The 25,662-nt window shown below is 36.0% G+C and overlaps 1 protein-coding gene across 1 annotated transcript in view; it reads right to left on the reverse strand.

The window, feature by feature from the left end:
* The window catches only part of GBE1 (1,4-alpha-glucan branching enzyme 1), a 297,920-nt gene that overhangs the window by 33,500 nt on the left and 238,758 nt on the right, over positions 1 to 25,662 (reverse strand). Inside the window, exons 13-14 of the mRNA XM_029213759.1 lie at positions 5,019 to 5,203; positions 3,277 to 3,407 (exon numbers count right to left, since the gene is read on the reverse strand). Coding sequence (XP_029069592.1) covers positions 3,277 to 3,407; positions 5,019 to 5,203 — 316 coding nt within the window. The remainder of the gene's footprint in view (positions 1 to 3,276; positions 3,408 to 5,018; positions 5,204 to 25,662) is intronic.

Here is a 25,662-nt window from a genome sequence, read left to right on the forward strand (position 1 = left end):
AAGATATGGCCCAGTTTTCCAAGATCTGTATATCATTACAACATTTAATGAGTACATTTTCTGAAATGAGTCATTAATATAAAGCATTCAGTATTTATCAGTATAGAAATTTTCTGTATAACAGGTGCCTATGGGCATTTAAACAAATTGCTAAATTTCTAAAGATTCAATTTGTGGCAAGGTTTACCAAAAGCAAATTAGACTTTCATGTACAGTGTAACTTTGTATCATTAAACAAAATTAACTTTGGGGGTGGATTTTACTTAGTAAAATATACTATGTTATTATATATATTTTCATTTAATAATATTGTTAAATTACACAGACTTCAGATAGGGCATCAATGTAGCTTGAGCCAAGATTTTTCCCCTAGACATCATCATTGAAATTCCATGTATTTCCATTTGTCAATGATGCTAAATTAAATTCATATTTTCTATTCCCCAAACTGGTTACTCCTCCTCCTTGCTTTGCTATCCTCAGTAATAATGCTACTACCATTCTTCTCACTCTTCAAAGTGAAACCTTGTATCTTCTTTTCTACACCCCGTGTCCAAACAATTGCTGAGTCCTTTCACTGCAAGAAAGTGCTTCATATACCTCTTTCTATCCTATGGACATTACTTCAGTTCATACCCTAATTCTCTTTTACGTGTGCTTCAATTTTTCATAATTGATACCTGTACTTCCAACCTCTCTCCTCATAAAAGCTCTCTAACACCCTGGGTACATGAGAACTTTTCCAAATGCATACATTCTTATCAAGTAGCTCCCTAGCCCAAACCCTTCAGTGACTCACTATGAAACTATAGAAAAAAAGCCTAAATTAATTAATAAGGCATTAAAATATTCTATTATGTGATGGCAATCTGTCTTTTCAGTTTTATCTCTGAGTACTTTTCCTTCTGGTCCTTATTCTCCAGTTAATCTATGATACTATCCATTATCTAAGGATAGTCTCTGATTTCCAACAGCTTGAACGGCCTTCCTCAATTTTTTCTACAATTTTATCCATTTCTCAAGGTCCAGGCTTAAAGGTCTTTTCTTAATCAATCCATTAGTCCACCAATCATATCTCTCTCTCCCCTCCCCCATCCAGGCTTAAAAGTCTTTTCCTTTTCAATCAATCAATTAATCAATCTCTGTTTCTTTCTCTCTCTCTCTCTCATATTTATTTATTTTTCTTTTACTTATCCTCTGTTAAACATGAAGATAAGTTTGTGGAACACTCCTGCCCCATCCCCTTTACTGCATTATGCCTTACATCCTAAATTGGTTTTGTACATCTCTTCTTCCCCACTTAGGGTCAAGGGCAGTACTTAACTAACAAACACTGCAATAGATCACAAGTGTTCTGTAATTGCATTTTGGTCTGATAAAAATCAAAATTATGCCTTGATTATATGACATTATTAGATATAGCAGGATTTAGTCTAGGGGTATTACTTTTAGCAGTTTGCAGCTGAGAAGGCTTATGTATGAGTTGCTACATGTCTAGCATCTGTTTGCATTTCTTCATGGAGATGGTGAGAACATTTGCCTCCTGAACAGTACAGCTCTTCTTTAGTGCAGACAACCCATTACACTGATTTCCATTATCTGAGCATTCTCTGTATTAACTGGGGCACATTTAGACTATTAGTCACAGCAGTAGCCTTCCCTCCCCAATGCTCTGATGTCCTGTGGGATGCTGATCTGGGAGGGTTGGGGTAGAAGACAGGGAACATCTTTCACGACGCTCAGTGTCACTGAGCAGCACAGATGCCACAGGCTACTTACCGACAGTATGGCCCTTTACTCCTAACTGCCAAGAAACATTCTGTCTGGGCAACCACTTCACCAAGGAGGCCACTTCCTGGAGACTCAGGGGTAATTCCTGATTAAGCTACTCATGATGATAGCATTCTCCTCCCTAGGCACCTCTCTGGGGATATGTGACTGAATTCTGGTCAATGGGATACAAAAGGAAATTTGCTAAAGTGACTTCATTCTTGAAAAAAGACACAAATCTATTTGCCTTTTGTTGTGTCTGAAGGTGATATTTGGAACCATGGCTGTTGTCTTGCAACTCTACCAGGTGCCATTGTTGTGTCTGAAGGTGACATTTGGAACCATGGCTGTTGTCTTGCAACTCTACCAGGTGCCAGCCTTTGGACACTGCTGGCACCCTGAGAGTTAAAAGCAGAAAGGCCAATGGACCAGGGAACTTGATGATATTGTCATAGTGCTGGGGTCCCCCTACCTCAGGGCTTTCATTGTTTGGCAAAATGCATTTTCCTTATTGTTTGAGCCAGTCAAAAAGGGGGTTTCTCTTACTGTAGCTAGAGACACGCTGACGCGTAGGACTTTAGGTTGGCATCCGGCATCTCACTCAGGTGGCTGACATTAATCATTGTTAGGGCTTCAGGGGAAGAACACATTATTTCTACTGCCTGTTTAAAAATCTGTGCTGGTTTGTTGCTAGATCCTGAATCTGTCACTTTTTTCCATGGATTGGGTAAGCCATAATCTCTTTAAAATACACAGCAGGTTTCACTTTGTCACAATGATCACACTTACAATTATTAATGTTTGTCTTCTTCACTAGTTTAAAAGCTCAATGAGGGCAGTGACTGAATCTGCCAGGAAAATTCCTGTACTTCCAGCACCTAGCACAGGGCTGGCATGCAGGTGTTCAGTAGATAGATGCTTAGTAAATATCTGTGAAATGAATGAATGGATGAGTAAATGAATGTTCAGACGATATCAAAACATTCTCCCTATTATTTCCTTTGCTTCCACCTCCCATGCCCTGATTCCTTACCAATTCAGGCCCACAAAAGCGAGCTATGTCTTGTATTTTAGGAGACGGGAAAAAGAAAGGGGAAGGAAGCTATCTTTACAGCTACTGTCTACTTGCTCACTCAGTGGAGAGGGGGAAAGGAGACAATTCTCAGGGGCAACTTACAAAATATTTTCATAAAGAGAAACAACAATTATCTCCTATACTATTAATAGTATATTAATAGTATATTAATCCTATACTACATATTGGATTAAAATATTACTTAAGAAAATGTTAAAAATCATACTTTTTAGAGCCAGAATGGAGTTTAGGGTTAACTTAGTGTAACTGAATTAAGCAAAGATTTATCAACTATTTTAAGTCCCTCATTTTTCAGATGAAGAAACTGAGAGCTACCGTCACCAAGATCAGCATTAGTTTTTCTGACGCTCTATGATGCAATAAAAAAACTGAATGCAGACAGTCATATTCATTCGCAACAAAAAGGATATTTTCCTGGCACTGTCGTTCCAAGTCGGTAATCAGTGTAGCTGTTGCTTGGATGAAAGTTGAAAACAAAAAGAAGGCCTGCTCTCTCAAAAGCAATGATCTTATTGGTTTCATGCTCTTCACTAACATGAGCCTGCAAGAATTAAAACACATAATACATTTAAATAATACCCAGATGCTGCTACAAGTAAATTCTTTACAAAAAAGTTGTTTTTGTCTTTATTAACAGCCTTGTTAGTTATTAAGCCAAAAATGAAAATTCTAGCATGTTATATTTTTTGAACATGTTGCAATCATGCCCTATCAAACTCTAGGCCAACAGCAGTCTCAAAAAATTGCTTAAGGAGTATAAAAGCTCACCAGCAACTTGCCAACTTCAAACAAAGCACAGACAGAGGATTAGGGTTTTGGCTTAGGTTTTAGCTAAAAATATAGCACCTGTGCTATACATAAAGCATCTGTGTGTGTGTATTAGATCTACTTATAAGTGAATTTTCTTTAAGACTTTTGTTTTAGTCCTTAATGAGGTAAGGTATATAAAATTACTTTTCAAAATATGATGTAACATTGTTATTATATCCAGATTTCTGAAGTTGTAGTTTTCTTAAAAACTTTACATTATTTCACGACTTTGTCAGATTCAAAAACAACCAAGAGTCCTTCACAGTATACTTTTTTTTTTGCCTAATAATAGAGAAAGTCTGAAAAGGAATTACAACATCTACAAGCTCTCTTATTTTATACACCACATTTTACAGTAGGTAGTGAGAAGGCTTTGTTTTCTCAATCCTACCCTCTTCCAGCCCCAGCTTTGATAGGACTTATTTCCATGCACGTCAGCAGCGCCACTCTTGGTAATTTAGAAATGTGAGCTAAGGCTCTAGAGCAAACAGCATGCCTTTTGGTATTCAACATTGTTCCTATTGAAAAGGCGCATCATTTTGCTCTCTCTTCTGGAAACAGCACTACTAATAAATGCGATTAGGGCATTTGTGTCATGTAGCCAATCTTACTGAAAATATAAGTACCTTTGTCCAACCATTAAAAAAAAAATCAGAGACACCAAAGTAAAAACACATCAACAGTAATTTCAAACAGCACCAGTAGAAAGTAAATGGATTATAAGTAACACGTATTATATGCTAATTTTTGCAAGGGAAAAAAAAAACACTGTATAAAATCTGAACCTGTTAATTACATTTTCTAAAACTTATTGAAAACTGAGACTTTAATTCCAGAGGAGAGTCAGGCTCATGAAAAATACAAAACAGCATGGAGGTATAATGGCATCTATTGAAATGACAAGTTAGAGACCAGTAAAGGAAGGAAAAAAAAAGAATAAAGAAATCTCCATGTTGTCAAAGCAGTTTCTTTATGACAGCATAATTATTTATGTAAAGAAAAACAGTCAAAACAATTAAGATATTTTCACAGCAATTTCCAAAGTGGATGCCATGCAGAGCTTTTGTCATTTATTTTAACCAACTGAAATAAAAATTACTAAATTTAAACAACAACGACAAGCTAACCACGAATGTAAGCAGGGAATTATGTTTAAGATTTTCATTATCTATTGGGGAGACTTCAGTAACATGTTTTGACAACCTGAAGTATGTCACAGGGCACTACACACTGAATAATAAAATGCTGTTTAAAAGATCTGCATATAGATTTAAATCAATTGCCATTCTAAGCATGTACAACACTGGTGACTAAAACATAACATTTAGAGTAAAGAGCTTACCTGTGGAGCTGAAAGCCAATGACATCTTTCTTCCAATTTATTCATATCCCTGTCAAAGTTATTTAGGAACTTATAGCGGAGAAGGTCATCATCAGTTAAATGAAACTGCCTTCTTGCATAATGGTAGCTCTCATTATTTCCTTTCCTTGGGAAGTCTAACCATTCAGGATGCCCAAATTCATTACCTGCAGTTGAAAACAAACATAAACATCACCTGGTAATATTAGCATTTCTTATTAAGATGACTCAATAATTGTATGTTTTAAAGTCTTTGAAATCAGTTTAGGTTATAGTTTACTATAGCTGTGCCCTATAAATGATGCACAACCCTGGCTTAGAAACAGCATAGTCTAGCATGCAGTACCGGCAGCATTTGGACTCAAAAGCCCAGGGCACAGTTTTAGCCTGGTCACACATTCCTTGTTCTACATCTCATTTTCCTCATGCACAAACTGAGAACAGTATCTCTGTCATACTTATTTCATCTCTGAAATAATCTCTGAAATCTCAGAGTAATTTTTGAGATCTCTATTTCTATAATCTCTGAAATCTGTACAACGCTTTGCAATTTCCAAAGGCTGTATGTACATTATTTTTTGATCCTCGAAGGAACTCTCTATTATATCCATTTCACAGATGAGAAATCCAAAACTCTAGACAGTTAAGGGATTTGCCCAACCTCACATGGATAATAACTAGAAAAGTAACCATTAAAATTTAGTTCTTCTCATTAAAATCCAAAGTTCTTTCTACCTCATCACATCAGGCAAGTACGTTTTAAACTTCAGGTGCTACAGAAACCCAAGTCATCACTTTTATTATTCATTTTCCCCATCCCTTTCTCAGATCCATGTGCCACCATTAGATGTACATCTTTAATTTAAATGTGTGTGTGTGTGTGTGTGTGTGTACGGCTGGGACACTTCGTTGGGAACCCATTTGATATTATTTCTCATTATAATGATGAGAACCAGAAACCTGATACACTTTAAACATGAAATAAAATAATAACACCTACATATTATACATTCTTCCTTCTGAAAATCAAATTTAGATATTAGTGGTCTAATAGAATGGCTCCTATTGTTTTCCCCAGGTTAGATTTCTATTTTATGGCTTCTTTTTTTTCTCCTAAAAATTAAACACTACTTTCCAAAATTTACTTACATTTGCCACTTTAATGCTGCAATTTTCTAAGCCACAGGTTTCTCCTTTGAGTTGGAAAGTACCGTAGCTGATACAAGTGTGTCCTACTTTAAAGTAAATAGTTGCTAAGTGAAATAAGTCAGACAGAAAAAGACAAATACCGTATGATCTAACTGATATGTGGAGTCTAAAAACAACAACAACCAACCAGCAAACAAAAAACAAGCGCATGGAGACAGAAAACAGACGAGTAGTTGCCTGAGGTAGGGGTGGGGGGTTGGGCAAATGGGTGAAGAGGGTCAAAAGACATAAATTTCCAGTTATAAAATAAAAATTAAAAAATATGGGGATGTAATGTACAGCATGGTGACTATAGTTGATAATACGGCATCGCATATTTGAAAGTTAGCTAGGAGAGAGGATCTTGAGAGTTGTCATCACAAGAAAAAAAAATTTTTGTAACTATGTAGGGTGATGGATCTTAACTGGACTGACTGGATGATCATTTTGCAATATATACAAATACTGAGTCATTGTGTTGTACATCTGAAACTAATGTAATGTTATGTCAGTTATACTTCAATAAAAAAGAAAGGCAGAAAAGAAGCTAGCATATTAATATTCTAATAAATAAAAACTAACAAGCTATGATGTAATTCAAAATGATTTACTGTAGAGTTGCTTTAAATGGTAAACTCTACTAAGAAACACTGCAATTTACATTTAACTTTTCAGGACTATAGTCATCAAAATAAAAATAACATCCAAATATATCTGTAGCAGCTTCATAAAAATTACAGCAAAACTTTTCCTTAATTCGAGTATTTCAGTCTAAACAATACTTCTTATATTGTTGTCTGCTATGTGACAGAGGAGGGAACCAGATTTCTAACTCTGCGGGCCTTTATTTACTTTATGGTGTCTTAAAGTGATACAGGAACTTCCCTCTGCTACATTTAGGAGTCCTGCCTAGGTCTGGAGCCTGATTCACATCAGCCCATAGTGAACCCATGGCATAGCTTGCTCCATCATCCATTCAACCAGCAAAAAGATGCACCTCCAGAATTGTAGTCCAGCATATTCATTGCTGATACTGAAGGTACTGTCTGGAGAAAATTATATGTCCTAGTACTAGTGGGATTTCAACTAGTTGGGAATTTAGGAGAGACCAGAAATGCCATAGGGTAGCTATAGTAGCCTACAAACCAGATCCAAGCTCTCTATAGGCAAAATACTTTTATTTTGGTATGACCATGAATCTCTGAGTTGACTCCAGTATTAATAAGCAATTTCTTTAGCCTTTCTGGGGGAAGATTGTTATATCACTGCCATCATGATTATCATAGTATAATCAGCAACAAAAGCTTAATGTTGGCTTATTATTTGCCAGGCACTATTCTAAGCATTACACATGAATTAATTCCTTTCATTTTCAACAACCCCGAAGTAGTTACTATTATTGTCCCAGTTTTATAGGTAAGGAAACTGAGGCACAGAGAGTTATTAAGTAGTGGGGCCTATTAGCCCAGACAGTTTGATTTTAGCACCTTCACCCTTGGTTACCACTCTCCCGTATTGCTTAGAAGCAGATACCATGGAAATATAGTGCAAACATTGACCAAATTCTCATATGTGGACAGAGATTCCAAGATAATGGAATGATGTGCAAATGTGTTGAGTGAGAAGGTGAGATGTAGTAAGGAGTTTGGTTTAGCCATGAAATAGGGCTTGTGGTAAGGAGAAGAGGTGAGACAGGCAGGATGAAGCTAGGTTAGGATGGGCCTTACAATATTTAAACCTTAAGCTACTTTTAAGTAGGGGGATGCAAAGCTCAAATGTGTTTTTATTAAAGTATCTCTGGTAAATACAATGTGGAGGAGACACTGGATATTGGAAATATCTGAATGGTAGGAAAGCTAACATGGAATTCAAAGTATAAGATAAGAAATAACCAGGGGAGTTCCCTGGTGGTCTAGTGGACTCTGTGCCTTCCCTGCCAAGGGCCCAGTTTTGATCCCTGGTTGGGGAACTAAGATCCCACTAGCCGCACTGCGTGGCCAAAAAAAAAAAAAGAGAGATGACCAGATGCAGTGGGAATGGAGAAAAGAATGGCATTTTTGAGGTGGAAATAACAGGATTTGATGACTGCCTGCTGCATGGATTTTAGTTCCAATGAGGACATTTATGAGAAACATGAATTTAGGCAATTGAATCTCTCCGGGACACAGTTTCCTCATCTGTAAAATAGGATAACAAGTTTCATAAAAGCTCTTTTAAGGTTCAAACGAGGTACGTTAAGGCACTTGGTACAGGGTCTGGCGGCTAAAGCTTTCAATGTTTGGCAGCTTTTACATTACACACTCATTTCTGATGCTGCTCAGAAAAGAATGACATAAAAGCCAATAAGTGAGAGTTACTATAAACCTAAAATTTCTGGCTCCCATCATTCTGAGGAGGGAACTAACCAGCCCAACTCTGCAGCAGACACACAAGCAACCAGGATGAATTCAAGGCAGCTATTTGGCTCTTCTTCACTTGGTTTCATGGTACAACATTATTCTTCTCTTTAAAGTGTGGAAATTCTATGCCGATGAGTTTATTCGTATATTTTATAATACAAACACATTTCCCTAAGCCAAGTATTAATGTTCTTTGAATTATCCATTTTAGATCTTAAAAGGCAGAATTGACTGTGAAAGTAATTTTGCTACAAGACACCCAGATTGATAGGGCAAATCAGGTTGCTATGTTAGGAATCCCCTCTCTACACTCTTCCTTCATTATTCCTACTACATGTTCATCCTGCAACCCCTGAACAAGCTCTCAGGGGTTATTTATAGTTATACTGTATATTATATACACACATATATGCTATATATTGTATATATTATGCTATATAATATATATTTTTATAGTATATATATATATAGTATACAGATGATTCTATTCCACCTAAGTTGAAATTTAATCCTCAGTATGATGGTCTTAGGATGTGGGACCTTTGGAAGGTGTTTATGTCATGCGGGTAGAGCCCTTATGAAAGTGATTAGCACTTTTATAAATACGAGACTCCACTGAGCTCCCTTTCTCCTTCCCCCACAAAAAGATATCACTAGAAGTCTATGACCTGGAAAAGGTCCCTCTCTCAACCATGCTGGCACTCTGATCTCAGACCCCCAGTCTCCAGAAATTGTGAGAAATAAACTTTTATTGTTTATAAGCTACCTGGTCTTTGGCATTTCATTATAGCAGCCCAAGCGAAATGACATCACTGTTCCCCTGTTGATAAATATTTTATTTATTTTTATTTATATCTATAGCAATAGCTATATATATCTCTCTATCTATATCCATATCTATACTTATATACATATCCATCTATCTATTTATCTATCTTACCTACCTACCTACCTACTTAACAACTAGTTTTTGAAAAAAGGTAGGTATATTATATATTATTTTGAATTTTAATATAAACACTTTCCATGTTAATAAGTATATTATCACCATGACGGTATTCCATTTTGTGCATAAAATGCAATTTTATTTAACTATTTTCCTCATGTTAGTCATTTTGGCTTTTTCTAATATTCTAGCATTATAAAAAAAGACCAGTCTTATAAATGCATCTCTGTACACTTGTCTGATATTTCCCTAACATCAACTGAATAAGTAAAATACTGGTTCAAAAGGTAAATAGCAGATAGGATTCTAAGAGAAAACATTTCCCATGTTTTGAACATTGCTAATTATTTGAAGACACAGGCACAAGGTAGTAAATTGTTTCTCAAAATAATGTTTAACACACACGCAAATTATATTCCTTAATGTATATGTTTAAGTTTCTACTTTAAAAGTACTCTTTATTAGTTAAATATAAGACTTCATTTTAGTGCCTTCTAACATACATTGATTTTAAACATTCATTTATCTTTTTAATAACATCTAAAACTATTAACTATTAAGAAGAAAATTTATTACATGAGGGCAAATTAAGTACTTGGAAAAAATATAAGAAAAAAATGAAAGTGGTAAAAATGTTTGGTATCATAATCCAATTTAGGATTTTGTATGTCACTACTTTAAAGAACATTCCAGAAGCATACTTACATAATATGGAATATAAAATTAAACTTCTGAGTTAGAAAAAGGAACTGTTTAAAAAAATATGACATGAAGAAGACCCTATTCTATTAGAGAATAATTTATTAATCTCTATTACAGACTAATTTAGATTCTCTGAAAAATCTCCTGGAGAGGCTTCTTTTTAAATTGAAAGATATAGAAAGTTGCATACAACAAAGAAATAGACAGAAAAATTCCATTAGTGATTGCAGACAAAACATTTTACAGAGTGGCTTTTGAATGTTATCTCTGTTGTAAATGATCTGACAAGGGGCAAATTAAGTTTAGTATAGACAAATGCAACATTAAATTCATATTTGGTTCAAAACTGTAAAGACAAGCATAAAATAAATGGAAGCAAATCGCAGAAAGACTTTCAAAGTGACCTTGGATAACAGTGAACCATTCTCAAACTGAAAAGAGAAAAGTGGAAAATGCCCGTTAGTATCTTACACTAGTTCTCAGCTCACAAACCTAATGAAGAAAAATATTATCATTAAAACAAGTTAAGAATGTTCTTCTCAGCTATGGTCTACAGATTACTTAGGAAATGTGGCAGCATTTGAGACAGTACAGTGAAACAGGCTCACCCAAATAAGCTTATAAGTAAGGCCTGCTGTATATAAAGATGGATAAGAAATCTAAATTTATTCAGGTAATGGTAAAGAAGGTAATTGACTTGTTTTAGTACACATAACCTGATGGAATAGGGAACACATGATCTGAATCAGCATTTTAATTTAACCAAATTAAAAAATATGTGTGTATATATATTTCTAAATTATATATAAATATGTTATGTTTACATGCATACATAATATATGTATACATTCCTCAGTGAAAGCAACAGGCATTTATAAACTGGGGTTCATGCTTTCCTACCGACTCCTGATATTTTATGCAAAATGTTGTATGTATGTTCATCTGTGCATTTTTCTGAGGAGAGAAAGGTGTTCTTCAGATGCTCCAGGCGTCTGAGTCTTAAAAAGGGTAAGAGCTACTCACTGTATTAGAATGTTAGGAACTAGAAGAATGAAACACAAGTAAGGGTTTCTAAGCTACATAAAAAAAGAAGAAAAAAGTAGAAGCCTAAATTGAGGAAAGCATTTTAAAAATCTTCGGCTTGTTTACTCAACAGATAAGAGGCTTAGAAAAGTCACATTTAAACTATCTCTAGTGCAGAGAGGCAATGAGTGTGACTCCTGAGAACAAGACTTCCAAGTCCAAAATATGCATTGCAAGTAACCTGGCACTAACCATCAAAGCATGCTCTTTCTGCTCGTTAAATTATAATTATGATCACTAAGGTAATACATAGGATGGTACTCGTTTCAAAATGAAGTGAGGATGGTAATTTTTTGAGCTGTCACTTGGGACATTTTGTAAGAAAACTCACAGTTCAGGCCATGATTCATTGCATTCAATATAGTAACAGAAGTGGATGCTTCCAGAAATGAGAAGGCTGAAAGCTTTAGCTAAACAACTTTAAAACAAACACAGGGAAGCAAGTGACTAACATTGCTATGGTTAATTAATGCTTCTAGAAAATTCTACGCTGTTCCTTTTCTCCCTTTCCATTTCGTCTGTAAACAGCACCATTCATGCCTGGTTAATTGTGAAAAATCTCTAAGCGCGAAATTCCTATTGGGATTTCTTTTCCTGTAATTAATTTTTTGCTGTTTGATGTAAAGGTCCAAACTATAAATTGACAAGAAGCCAGCTGTTGCAGTGATGAAATTCGAGACAATACAACTAATGAAAAAAGCCCCAGCTCTGTTAGCTGAACATTTTGATTAGCCGGTTTGTGTGTTTTGTTTCTCTAAACTGTAATACATACTAATTTTACCTAGGAATTAATTAAAGTCTATCACAGCCTCCATGCTGTGGATGTTATGTAACTCTTTGTTGATACCAAGTTTATGTATATATGAGAATAAGGTACAGTTTTAATGAGAATATAAAAAACTTTAGCTCCTACTTTTTTTTTTTTTTGCGGTAGGCGGGCCTCTCACTGTCGTGGCCTCTCTCGTTGCGGAGCACAGGCTCCGGACGCGCAGGCTCAGCGGCCATGGCTCACTGGCCCAGCCGCTCCGCGGCATGTGGGATCCTCCCGGACCGGGGCACGAACCCGGGTACCGTGCATCGGCAGGCGGACTCTCAACCACTGCGCCACCAGGGAAGCCCTACTTCTCTTAACTGTACTGAAGACTAACTCTTTTTAAAAGGAAGTATCTATTTTAAAATCAAATGCTTCTTTCTCAAGGCCATCAAGTTACCAGAAGGTGAGGCACAGAATAAAATATTTTTCTATATTAGGGAGTGTGATTTCCCTTTTTAGAAAAATAAACTTGCTATCTACTGCTCCATCCCACCTTTGACACTGATCACTATGGCTCCGGGCAGGGGCTACACTACACTTCTCTTCTTCATTCTCCACAGCATGTTCCCGTGTATTATACCTACAACAGGGACTCCTTAAATATTTGTTAAGGTTGGATGTTTCCCTCTACAACTGATAAAGGTCTAACATCATCTCTTTTGAGGTACAGAAACAAAATATGACAGTCAGACTCAGAAGGGGAGATAAAGACAAGCCGAAAAAAACTCAGCAGTGCTACTGGGATTTACCCTTAAAGTCTATCATAGCCTCCATTCTGCGGATCTTAGGTAACTCTTTGTTGATATAAAGTGTATCTATATATACACATATAATGTGTATAAATATATGTAAGTGTGTATGTATATATGGTAAGTCCTAAAGAAAATATTTTTAAAAACCAAACAAACTTTAATGCTCATTCCTCTTACCTGTACCAAAGACTATTTTAAAATCAAATGCTACGGTCTCTGGGTTCTCCCTGGAGCCTCCCTCGTGTACACTCTTCCTTCAAAAGGTGCAAGTCAGTGATTATATTATGAGCCCCATGACTCCCTATATTGACCATATGCTCAACTATAACACAAAATTCTAATTTTAAAACTACTGAAGTGTATCCTGTGTATCAGATAACGTGCTCAGTGTACATCAGCATGGTCCCTTTCCTCATAGAGCTTACAATCGAATGAGGAAGAAAGACAAATATAAAAATACACACACACACATATATATATATGTTTATATATATAAACAAATATAAAAATACATATTTCCTTAAAGAGAGGAAGTTGGGGAGAAGGCTCAAAAAAGGCTTATAGGATCAGTATGAGTTGAAATAACAAAAAACTGTAGGGGAGGAAAGGAGAGAATGGCAGCAAACCTCCTCCAAGAGCAAATATAAATGCCCAGAGATGACAGTTAGGGAGGACGGAATGAAAATTATGTCAATATACAGGGAAGGGGGAAGAGTCAGTCTTAGGAACTCAGTCTTGGAATTCTAGAATTTCCCTTGGTATTAAAAACAAAACAAAACAAAAATCTTTGCATACTAGGCATGTATATAGCTTTTAGAAACATACAGGGTAACTGATGCCACGGGAGTGGATGAAATTGCCTGGGGAGAATACTCAGGGAATAGAGGCAGAAAAGGGAGTATAATGGGACAAAGCCAGAGGCACACTCATACGGCTAGTTGGGGTAGAGGAAGGGGGGCCTGGAAAAGCTGGTAGAGGAAGGGCCAGAGACAGAAGAGGAAAACCATGGCGGGTAGGAGACGGGAGACTGAGCCCTGAGAAGTAGTGCTTCCTAGAGGAAACAGTGCTCAACAGTATTAAGCGCTGGCGAGCTGAACTAAAACCTGAAGGCCTATAATAGACTGAGTAACAAGAGAGGGCACTGATGAAAGAGAGCAATAGCAGTGATATCTGAGGGTATAACCAAAGAACTGAAAACTATACTGTGAGAAATGAATGCTTTATTTTTTTCTATTTGTTTATTCTATGACTTTCTGACAGGTAGTATATTTAACTAAACACCTGGGAGAGAATGGCTCATCTTAGTATGTAAGCTTTGCACTCGTAAATTTTAAATTCTGAGGCAGTTTATGGTATATATTGTATGTATATATATTTCCTATTTTAAGACATTTTAAAAAAAGGGTTAGTATGCTACTAGGTTTCCTTAAAATTCCTATAACAAATTTACAAACTAATATTTTGAACAAAAGACATGATAACTTCCAGTCCTTCATCCCCTAGATAAAGGGCATGGTGGCCTGAATCAAGCACTATAGCTGCTGTCTTGCTCCATCTAATAATACTGTCGTGACTATCGTTCATGCCTCTGACACTGTGACAGCTTAAAGGGGCCAGAAATAATGCTTCTGTTGGAGCTGCGGTAGTGAGGCTGGTCAATACTCTCATTCTGTCCTGCTCTCCCCAGCCTTCCCCCTGATTAATTATGCATAAAAAGTCTTGAGGCAATAGCCAAATGAGCTCTGGGCACTTGGGAAAACAATTTTCAACTTGAACTATGCTTGGACCATGGCCAAACCAATCAATACCTTTACTTATCTACATGATTAGAATTGCTTTGGGTGATAAGTTCCCATCAATAAAGCACAGAATAGGGGGTGAACACTTGCTTACCTCAAGTGTTTTGATAAGAAGATTATCAAAATAAAACAAGCAAAAAAACAAAAAATTCTCTTAACTATCAATGTCCGTAAGTACAAAATCAGATTAACTTTATATTACCTACAAGTGTGGTAGAATAAACGTAGACACGTTTATAAACCAGTCGTTTTAAATGCTGAAGAATTAACATTATTATATTGATGGGTAATTATATATTTCTTGATGCTTTCCTTTAAATCACGAAAATGGAAAAATGCTTTAAATAAATGAAATGTAATCATAAAACTATATTAAAATAATAAAAGCAATAGTAATTACTTGAGAGCCCTCTAGATACACAGACTCTGTGCTAGAATTTTTAGCAGTTATTTCAGATAATAGTCGCAAAAACCCCTCAATATGGGAGGGGACATTGTTCCTATTTTCAGATAATAGATCAGGAAGGTAATATAACTATCTAAGGTTATAAGGTATAAAATATCAAAGTTAGTATTCAAACCTATATCATCTGTATTCTTTCCATTGTATCTGGCATTAGGTACTTAATTTGAACAACATTAGCTGGAAACCTACTATGAATGTACAGGCATTAGGGAAGGTAATGAAAGAGCTATAAAAAGGTGTAAAGGTATATATTTCCAATTCCACTCTCAAGTGTACAAATAAATTATACCTATTACTGACCTGTGCTCCGTTTGTGTCTTGTGTGTTCTGCTACTCCTGCTGTTACTACTCCAAGTGATAGCTGTTTGGTTTCCATGAGGCCTTTTTAAACTTCTGCAGGAAGGGTTTTGGTGCTTGTGCTTCCACTAGTACTTAGATGTAAATTTTTCCCTTGTTAAAACAATTACTTAAATAGTGTAAAAATTTTGGGGGTTTTTGTTTTTTTTTTTGCTTGTCTCAGACTGGGGATAGATATCCTATATCCTATTATCCTATATTTTTATTTATTATCCCTACTGCGTAATCTAATAACAGGCACAGAATACCCATTCAAGGATTTATTAAACCTGTGTTGAAAGAAAAAAATGAAGGAAATCTGCTTCCCTTAGTAGGCTATAGACTGCTTATGGAAAGTTCTGTCTTACTTTTTGATTATACAGTTCACAGCACAGGAACTCAGCTAAAGAAAGTATCTAACAATTTTTTTTTAACTGATTGCAAAATTGGTCTTTATAAGACCATAAGAAAAACAGACAAAAGTGCTTTGGGATGGAAAGGGGATGGATAAAGGGGAGCATATCCATGTCACCAGGGAGGGGAAGGTGTATATCAGGAGATAACTTCAGCTCTCTATTTCTCAGAGGCCTCCTCTGGCGTTCTCTTCTGACTGCCATGCCAATAGGAGGCAGAATTTCGAATTGTTCATGTTGCTCTATATACTTTGACCTACATTCCATCTTCGTGGCACAATTTTGTTTTAAAATAAATAAAAGTATCATCAAACAAGGATAAGGCAATGAACAAAACAAACGAGACTGAACTGAGAATGTGTTGTTTTTATGCAAACACAATTTTTAAGAGCTAGATAATATTTTCTTGAGAAAATTGATAGCAACAGTAGTGGACTTTTGCCATTCATTCCAAAACCATTTTGATGCTACATGAAGCAGAGGACTCACGATACTCTTTGACGGGCAGTGAAGTGGGAATAAGGGAGAAATTGTGGGGGGAAAAAGGGGGTTCTTTAATAAAATCCTAACTGAATTCAGATTTTTCTGCAAGTAGTTAACAAATGTCTTAGAAAATGATTTGCTAATGGACAGCCTTGTAAAAAGTGTAAAAGTTTTGCATGCGAACAGGGCACCCACTGAAAGACTCCACACCTTTCTAGGTGGTAGAAAACAAGCGAGGAAGACAGTAATGTAAAAAAAAGGATATATTGGCTGATTATAAAATTGATTATACTTGTGGCTTTGTGGCTATTCTAACTTTAGGTTTAGACTCAAAAGTTTAGTAGTGGAGTCACACTGTACTATTTTTCCCTAAAATTTGCCTATAATTTAGGATATGTTACCACCAAGTCAGGGTCAGTTCCCTATGGTCATATGAAACATACATAGTAATAGAGATTAACACACTTCCCTAATGAATTATTAAGAGCTAAGCAGATGCATTTAGAAGGGAAGGATATAACCACAGGAAGTAAGATTGGAAAGAAAATGTTCATTTAAATCCTCTATACTTCATAACCAACATCCATTTAACTCAATCCTGGTACCATTCCCAGGCTAGATGAATATTTCTGTAAGAATCTAATGCTCTTTCAAGGCACAGCCTGGATATAGCTTTTCTGAGGTTCAATCTCCCGCAGCCTTTCTTCTGTAGGCAGCAACTCTAACTCCCTAGTAGAGAGATTTAACTACCTGCTTATAACTTAATCAAAGAACCAGTATCAGTTTGCCTTTGGATGATGCTTCTATCCCTCCAAGTTCCTGCCAACAGCTAGTTATCCTTCTCTACTTCCCTGCTGTCAGCTCTTGCTTTCCTCTCAGGCCGCTGGTGCCCAAGAAATGAGAAAAAAGTTCCCTAGCAGCACGGTGGCTTGTGGGAAACACTGTGAACTTCTTCCCCCAGCAAGAAGAAAGGTTCTCAGTAATTGTACTTGCTTGCTTCAGGTGTCTCCCTTTGCTCTGAATAAAATGGATTTCGAATTTTAAAAATGTCATGGCAAGTTTATGAATTAGCCTATCAACTGGCTTTGAAGGCAATTAAATGGGAGGGTTCAAAAACACAAACATCTATGTCTTTAAAATAATAATATTTAAAATATTATGCACAAGTCTCCTAGAGAGGTTTGATGCGATGTAAACAACTGCCATCACCACCCTCCACACAGGTAAACCTTACGATCTTCCATAAGGCTAAGTCAGTCTCTACACTTCCATAAAAGTTTACGTTCTAATAAGAGAAAGGGTTTGGTAAAGAAAAGAACACAGAAGTGAAGCAACACAACAAGTGATTTAGTCAGTTGTGTGCTTAACTTTCATGGTATCCAGCCATTTCATTAAACTATTCCATGTGGAAATGCTCATCACTATTATTTGTCCCTGAATGAGTAGTTTCTTTGTTCGCCTTTAAGCTTTATCTCCCAATATACAGAACTTGCTTCAGGCAAACCAGATGACCCATAGTAATATGATATGGCCCATCTTTCCTGCTTCCACATCTTCTCTCCAGTTAGTCCTTGGCTTGTAATGCCTGTTACAAGTCAAAAAGGCAAACGCCTCCAGAAATTCTGTCCATTCTTCAACAACCAGCTTAAACATCATCTTCTATGTCAGAGACAAATCTCCTTCAGTCTAAGAAACTTACCTATTTTTATTTTTAGCTAGATAAACTGATGTCAAGAAAAGATACATTTCCTAACTTCCCTTTATGGCTCTCCTTTATGGCGCTGTGTCTAAGTTTTGTCCAAAGATATACAAGCAGAATTGTTTATGTGAAGATTCTTTCTAAAGAGCTCACTCAAATGGTGGACATTCACTTCTGGTTCCTCTTCCTTCTTCCTTATGTAGAGAGAGTGTTGGGGTACTTATCTGGACGACGTGGGAAGGGCAGCATTTCAAGTTTGTGACTTTTACTTTATACAATGAAATGTTTTGTACATATAGATACACAATTAAGTGAATTTAATGTAACTGTACCAAAAAACCTAAGGGTATGAAGAATATCTAAGTCAACTTCCATTCTTCAGGTTAGAAATTATATGTATAGTACAGAGGGAAACAATATGAAATATGCTATTATAGAACACATATCTTAATCTGAAATGAACATACTGTATTAATTTTTAAATAATATAAAGAAAGCTATTCCGAAATAAATGCTATAGCTTGCCTAAAGAGTAAAGAAATATAGCAACAGTAATGGACTTTTATTACAAGAGACTCTAAGAGGCTCCAAGACTCCAAGAGACTCTAATTACACTAAAAATATATTAAAATAAGCATCCAGAATCATGGCTCAACAGTCCCTCACAAATTGGTACATGAATGTATATAAATACTGTGTCAAAGTTATCCCAAAACTTCTTGAAACTTTACAGAAAGTCATTGTGTCTTTTTCAGAGGGGAAAAAGAAGCTTTTAACGTTCCAAATGACAGATGTCAAGACTCATGAAATACCTAAATATTCATAACTTAGCAGACATTCTAAACAACCATCCAGGGATATATACATATCTGCTTTAATGTTATTCCTGGGACCCATTTTAAACAAAAAACCGTATAGGAACAGTGGGAGCACAGAGTGAAAACATACTAAGAGGTAAACTCTACTAACTGACTTATATAACCACAAATTCCATTGCAGTTTTATGCTTTCAGATAATTTTCTGACTATAACCTAGTCGGGTCTTCAGTAAAGAATTTCTCTTATAGAAATTAGAAAATAGGCAAAATTATGTGTATACAGTGAGTAAAACATGGGATATAGAAACAAACGACATGAATTTTAGTACTCTGTCACAATATATAACCTCAAGTTGTATAACTTTTCATTATTTGTAATATAGTTAGAACTTACACTTACTAAACACTTATTACATGCAAGGCATAATTCCAAAGACAACATCACTAAATATTTTAATTCTTACAAGTGCCCAGTAAGATAGGTATCATTATAATCCCCATTTATGACATGATGAAGGTGAAGTTCCAAAAAATTAAGTAATGTGCCACAGATGATGCAGCTAGGAAGTAAAGCAGCCAGGATCAGAATGTGGGCAGACTGTCTCCAAACCTGAATTCATAACCATTTTGTTATACTGCCTCAGAATGAAAATTATAAAAAGAATACTGACTTTGCAGGTTGGTTGTACTAAGTGAAGTTATGCATGCAATAATGCTTTATAAACTTTAGAAGTTTAAAGAAATGCAATATTAATAGAAAAATGGCATAGGAGTACAGGAAAAAGAAAATGAAGAATAAGGATGCTGTGACTGGGTTACTGCCTGCATGTTACAGACAAGGAAAAGGAAGGAGCAACTGAAATGACTCGAGTTCACCCATGGTTACTAGAAGAGAGATGATGATACTTATAATAATAATAATTTTTGAAAGGTACCACAATTTGTAGGCAGGATGATTACAGTTTTGGATTCAGTGGCTTCAGGAGCCAACAAGATACCATGTATAGATCTCAGGCAGGCAGTTTCCAAATTTATATTTGTAGTTTAGAACAAAAGGTTCGATTCTGAGATGCAGATGGGGGGGATTATCTGAATTAAAGAGATGGACAAAGCCTAAAAGTAGATGAGCTCTCTGAGAAAGAAAGAGTAGGGAAAAAGTAAAAGAGGCCCAGGACAACCCCTGAGGAAATATGTACGTTGTAAAGAGAAACAAGATGAAAAGGAGACTGTGAAGGAAACAGGGTCACGGTTGATAGAACAAGGAAGGCAGGAAGGGAAGACATGAAGGATATCAAAGGGAACCAGGTGATCAAGGGAGTTCAGGGAGTAGGTGCAGAGACCAGCAGGTCAATGATGGCCTTAGAAACCAGAGTTTCCAGACTGTAGAGACGGCAGAGGGTTTGAGTGGGCAAGAGTATGAGAAGGAGGGGTTAACAGGCATGACTACATAATGAAGTTTGCCAAAGTAGAGAGAAACAGATAAAAATACTAGTTAGTTTCACAGATTAGTAACCTATTTCTCAATTTGAAAAATGTACATTTTAAAGCAATGATTCAAGAGTTTTTGATAGTTTCTCAGATTCATTTCCTAGTTATTTTATAATTATCAAAATAATTAAAACAAATGTGTATAAAAATCATGGTGAAAAGAACTGTTTCCAGTCCAGTGCTTACTGTTGATATTGTATGTTTAGCCACAGCATAAAAGGAGACATTTATTGTTTTATTTAAGTACAGTTGAAAAACAAAAACAATTTAGGTGTCACTAAAGCATATACCATCAAGTTGCAGGGGAAATACTGCTTGGTATAAAATATCTTGTGATAAGGGTCAGAAAACAGCAATCTTTTTTTCTAATTAAAATCCAAAAATTCTGTTTTTCTATCAGTAAGTCATAATAATTATATCCGCCTTTTCCAGTTAACCTCCTCAAGACAAAACAAATATTAAAATATTCCTGACTCATAAGGAAACAAGTGTTTTATGTACTCATGGTTAGTTACATAGATAGAAACTGATTTTAGGAAACAAAACTATTACTACAAATGGATTTCAGTACACTAAATATTAATGTGTATAATGATTATATTATTTTCTTATCCAAGAAAATAAATAATTTTCATAATATGCATATAGCAATATAGAGATATTAGAACTTTTTTCCAATTTAAACTTATGACCTTAAAGTCAACTGATTAAATATGAACAGATATCCTTGTATTTTACTAAAAATATGATGGGTGTCTATAGGAGAAAAAATTAGAATGTAAAAGTTTCAGCTCTTTATCTTAAGTTGTCTGGCCTTTGATGTTATATTTGCTCAGGCAACTATTGCCCTCATTTAGTCAGGGGCAGCATATATTGGCAAGGGAAAAAGAAAAAAAGTGGATAAGAATAAAAGAATTAAGTGGAAGTAGGCTGGCGGTAATTGAAAATATTTTTTTCACTTTCAAACATATTTAAAACTTAAATCCTGTCTTTTTTAGCTACTTGAGAAATATCTTCCAAGGGAATAAGAACTCTCATCAATACCACTGTTAGGAAGAATATGAGGCCAATGTCTGTGTCTCATTTTACAAAAAGAACATTTAGTTACATGGGAATGGCCGAGCCAGGACTTTTTAAGTGTCTACTCTAAAAGTAGAATCTACACATCAAACTAGAAAACTGAAACAAATATCCTTGAGATACTACTGATACTTTGAGATAAACAGAATCTAGGGGGTGACACTTGAACAGAAGGCCTAGAGTTACGATGAATAATACAGTGTTTTTTGACCTTTTTGTCATTATTGCCCCCTGACCTATGACACACACACAGACACACACACACAAGCCTTTTAAGACATTTTTTCCTAATTGCTTCCACCCCGTGAAATTTAAATACTGCAGATCTGCTGCAGATCTGTTTAAATATGCTATGATGCTCTGGAGGGCAATAACGATTATAATATCTAAGTTTTGTTTGCCCTCCCTTAAGGATCAATTTTCACCCCTATTGGGGTGATAGCACCCTCTTGAGAATGCAGGAATAAGGCATGTTTGTGAAACCAGGAAGATAGGCATGTTGCTGAAAATAAGTGCATGCATACTTCTCCGTGTAGAGAAGGCACATGCAGTATGAATCAGGTAGTCAAGGAATTGTTGGATTATACATCTTCCAAGAGTATATAAAAAGAGCATATCTGGTCCACGTGATCACTGCCCCCTGGATTTTATTCCCATCAGGCTCATTTTAGGAGCTGTCAGAAAAGTCTGGCTCTCACTTTGTTATACAGCAGAAACTAACACAACATTGTAAAAAAAAAAAAGAGAAGAAGAAGAAAGAAAAAAAAGAGAAGTCTGGCTCTAAAAATATTGGGAGTGACTAACAAATATCATAACAGCAGCTTTCCGGACAGCCTCTTCAATAAATGGTGCTGGGAAAACTGGACAGGTACGTGTAAAAGTATGGGATTAAATCACTCCCTAACACCATACACAAAAATAAGCTCAAAATAGATTAAAGACCTAAATGTAAGGCCAGAAACTATCAAACTCTTAGAGGAAAACATAGGCAGAACACTCTATGACATAAATCACAGCAAGATCCTTTTTGACCCACCTCCTAGAGAAATGGAAATAAAAACAAAAATAAACAAATGGGACCTAATGAAACTTCAAAGCTTTTCCACAGCAAAGGAAACCATAAACAAGACCAAAAGACAACCCTCAGAATGGGAGAAAATATTTGCAAATGAAGCAACTGACAAAGGATTAATCTCCAAAATTTATAAGCAGCTCATGCAGCTCAATAACAAAAAAACAAACAACCCAATCCAAAAATGGGCAGAAGACCTAAATAGACATGTCCCCAAAGAAGATATACAGACTGCCAACAAACACATGAAAGAATGCCAACATCATTAATCATTAGAGAAATGCAAATCAAAACTACAATGAGATATCATCTGACGCCAGTCAGAATGGCCATCATCAAAAAATCTAGAAACAATAAATGCTGGAGAGGGTGTGGAGAAAAGGGAACACTCTTGCACTGCTGATGGGAATGTGAATTGGTACAGCCACTATGGAGAACAGTATGGACATTCCTTAAGAAACTACAAATAGAACTACCATATGACCCAGCAATCCCACTACGGGGCATATACCCTGAGAAAACCATAATTCAAAAAGAGTCATGTACCAAAATGTTCATTGCAGCTCTATTTACAATAGCCCGGAGATGGAAACAACCTAAGTTGTATGAATGGATAAAGAAGATGTGGCAAATATATACAATGGAATATTACTCAGCCATAAAAAGAAACAAAATTGAGCTATTTGTAATGAGGTGGATAGACCTAGAGTCTGTCATACAGAGTGAAGTAAGTCAGAAAGAGAGAGACAAATACTGTATGCTAACACATATATATGGAATTTAAGGGAAAAAAAATGTTGTGAAGAACTTAGCGGTAAGACACAAATAAAGACACAGACCTACTGGAGAATGGACTTGAGGGTATGGGGAGGGGGAAGGATAAGCTGTGACAAAGTGAGAGAGAGGCACGGACATATATACACTACCAAACGTAAGGTAGATAGCTAGTGGGAAGCAGCCGCATAGCATAGGGAGATCAGCTCGGTGCTTTGTGACCACCTGGTGGGGTGGGATAGGGAGGGTGCAAGGTAGGGAGACGCAAGAGGGAACAGATATGGGAACATACGTATACGTATAACTGATTCACTTTGTTATAAAGCAGAAACTGACACACCATTGTAAAGCAATTATACTCCAATAAAGATAAAAAAGAAAAATAACAGTAGCTTTCCAACCTTGCAAGCAAAAGAACATGTTTGACTATTTTTATTTATTTATTCTGCTAATATTTCTTTGGCCTCATTTATAGGAGAGTCCATATACACACAGAATTTAAAAGTCTCCTAATTAAATGAGAGAGTCCTTTCAGACATAGCTTTCAGAAGACCTTGCTTTAATAAATAAAATGCCTTTCAAAAAGTCAATAAATGAATTTTTCAAAATGTACTGGGGTTATAAATGTTTATTTGCTCAACATGTAATAATCAAGCTCTGTCATACTACTATTTTAAAGTCTATAGCTAGGCATAAAATAAGCTGATCTTTAAAACAATATGTTAAATGCACAGCATTTTTACATTATAGTAAAGAAAAAGAAAATATAAAATGTGGAATGAATTGTTAACTACATAATGTAATTGATATTTTTTATTAAACTATAGATAATATATTGGAATAATCCAAGATATCTGAATGTCTTCTCATTTGTGGAAAGGTGTTATCAAGTATAACATGAAACTTTCACTTATGACTTTTATATAATCATAATGTATGTAAGATTAAAGTATTGAAAAGGTGTGGATTATATAGGTTTTCAAACTTTCATTTTTGTCATCTTTTCATCCGCAAATGGTCATCTCAGCACATCTCAAAATGGAACCTCTGAATGATGGTGGTTTTGTGTATGTTGGTGAAGCTCAAACACCTATCATTAGTTTTTTGGTTTTTTTTTTATTCCTTCACATTCCAAGTGTCTTTATTTTAATCACAGGCACCCCCTCCAGCTTTATTAAGATATAATTGACATATAACATTGTATTAGTTTAAGGTGTACAATGTGTTGATTTGATGTACTTATATATTGCAAAATGATTACCACCAGAGCTTTTAACACCTCCATTGGGTCACATAATTACGATTTTATTTTTGTAGTGAGAACATTTAAGATCTACTCGCTAAGAAACTTTCAAGTATATAGTACACTATTATTAACTGTAATCACCATGCTGTACATTTCCAGACTTGTCTTATAACTGAAATTTTGTACCCTCTGACTAATATCTCCCCATCTCCCTGCCCCTACCCAGTCATTAGTTTTTTTTTTTGCTTTATCACTGTCCTTTATTTTTTTTAACTTTTAAAAATCATTTTTCATTTTATTTATTATTTTAAAAAATAAATTTATTTATTTTAGGCTGCGTTGGGTCTTCATTGCTGTGTGCAGGCTTTCTCTAGTTGTGGTGAACAGGGGCTACTCTTCGTTGCGGTGCATGGGCTTCTCTTGTTGCGGGGCACAGGGTCTAGGGGCGTAGGCTTCAGTAGTTGTGGCACTCCAGCTCTAGGGCACAGGCTCAGCAGTTGTGGCGCACGGGCTTAGCTGCTCTGCGGCATGTGGGATCTTCGTGGGCCAGGGCTCGAACCAGTGTCCCCTGCATTGGCAGGCGGATTCTTAACCACTGCACCACCAGGGAAGTCCCATTAGTTTTTTTAAAAAGTAATTCATAAGGGTCTATTAGACAATGGCGTACAAACAAAGATGCAGAGCAGTTTCTGGATTGTTTCTCTCAAGCTATAAAATTCCTCTATAAAAACTGAAAGTTGACATTTTTAAAGTTTAATAGTATAAGCTTTTTAGTTAATTTTCAATACATTTCCTGAATATGTTTTTAAAGGGCAGATAACTATTGTATTGTAGACTTTCTATAATATAGTTATGAACTGTTTAGGCTTTAAAAGTTATGCTATCGGACTTCCCTGGTGGCGCATTGAGAGTCCGCCTGCCGATGCAGGGGACACGGGTTCGTGCCCCGGTCTGGGAAGATCCCGCATGCCGCGGAGCGGCTGGGCCCGTGAGCCATGGCCGCTGAGCCTGCGCGTCCGGAGCCGGTGCTCCACAACGGGGGAGGCCACAACAGTGAGAGGCCCGCGG

Source organism: Monodon monoceros, unplaced genomic scaffold (assembly GCF_005190385.1).
Source record: "Monodon monoceros isolate NGI ecotype Baffin Bay Population unplaced genomic scaffold, NGI_Narwhal_1 Super_Scaffold_11, whole genome shotgun sequence".
Taxonomy (NCBI): domain Eukaryota; kingdom Metazoa; phylum Chordata; class Mammalia; order Artiodactyla; family Monodontidae; genus Monodon; species Monodon monoceros.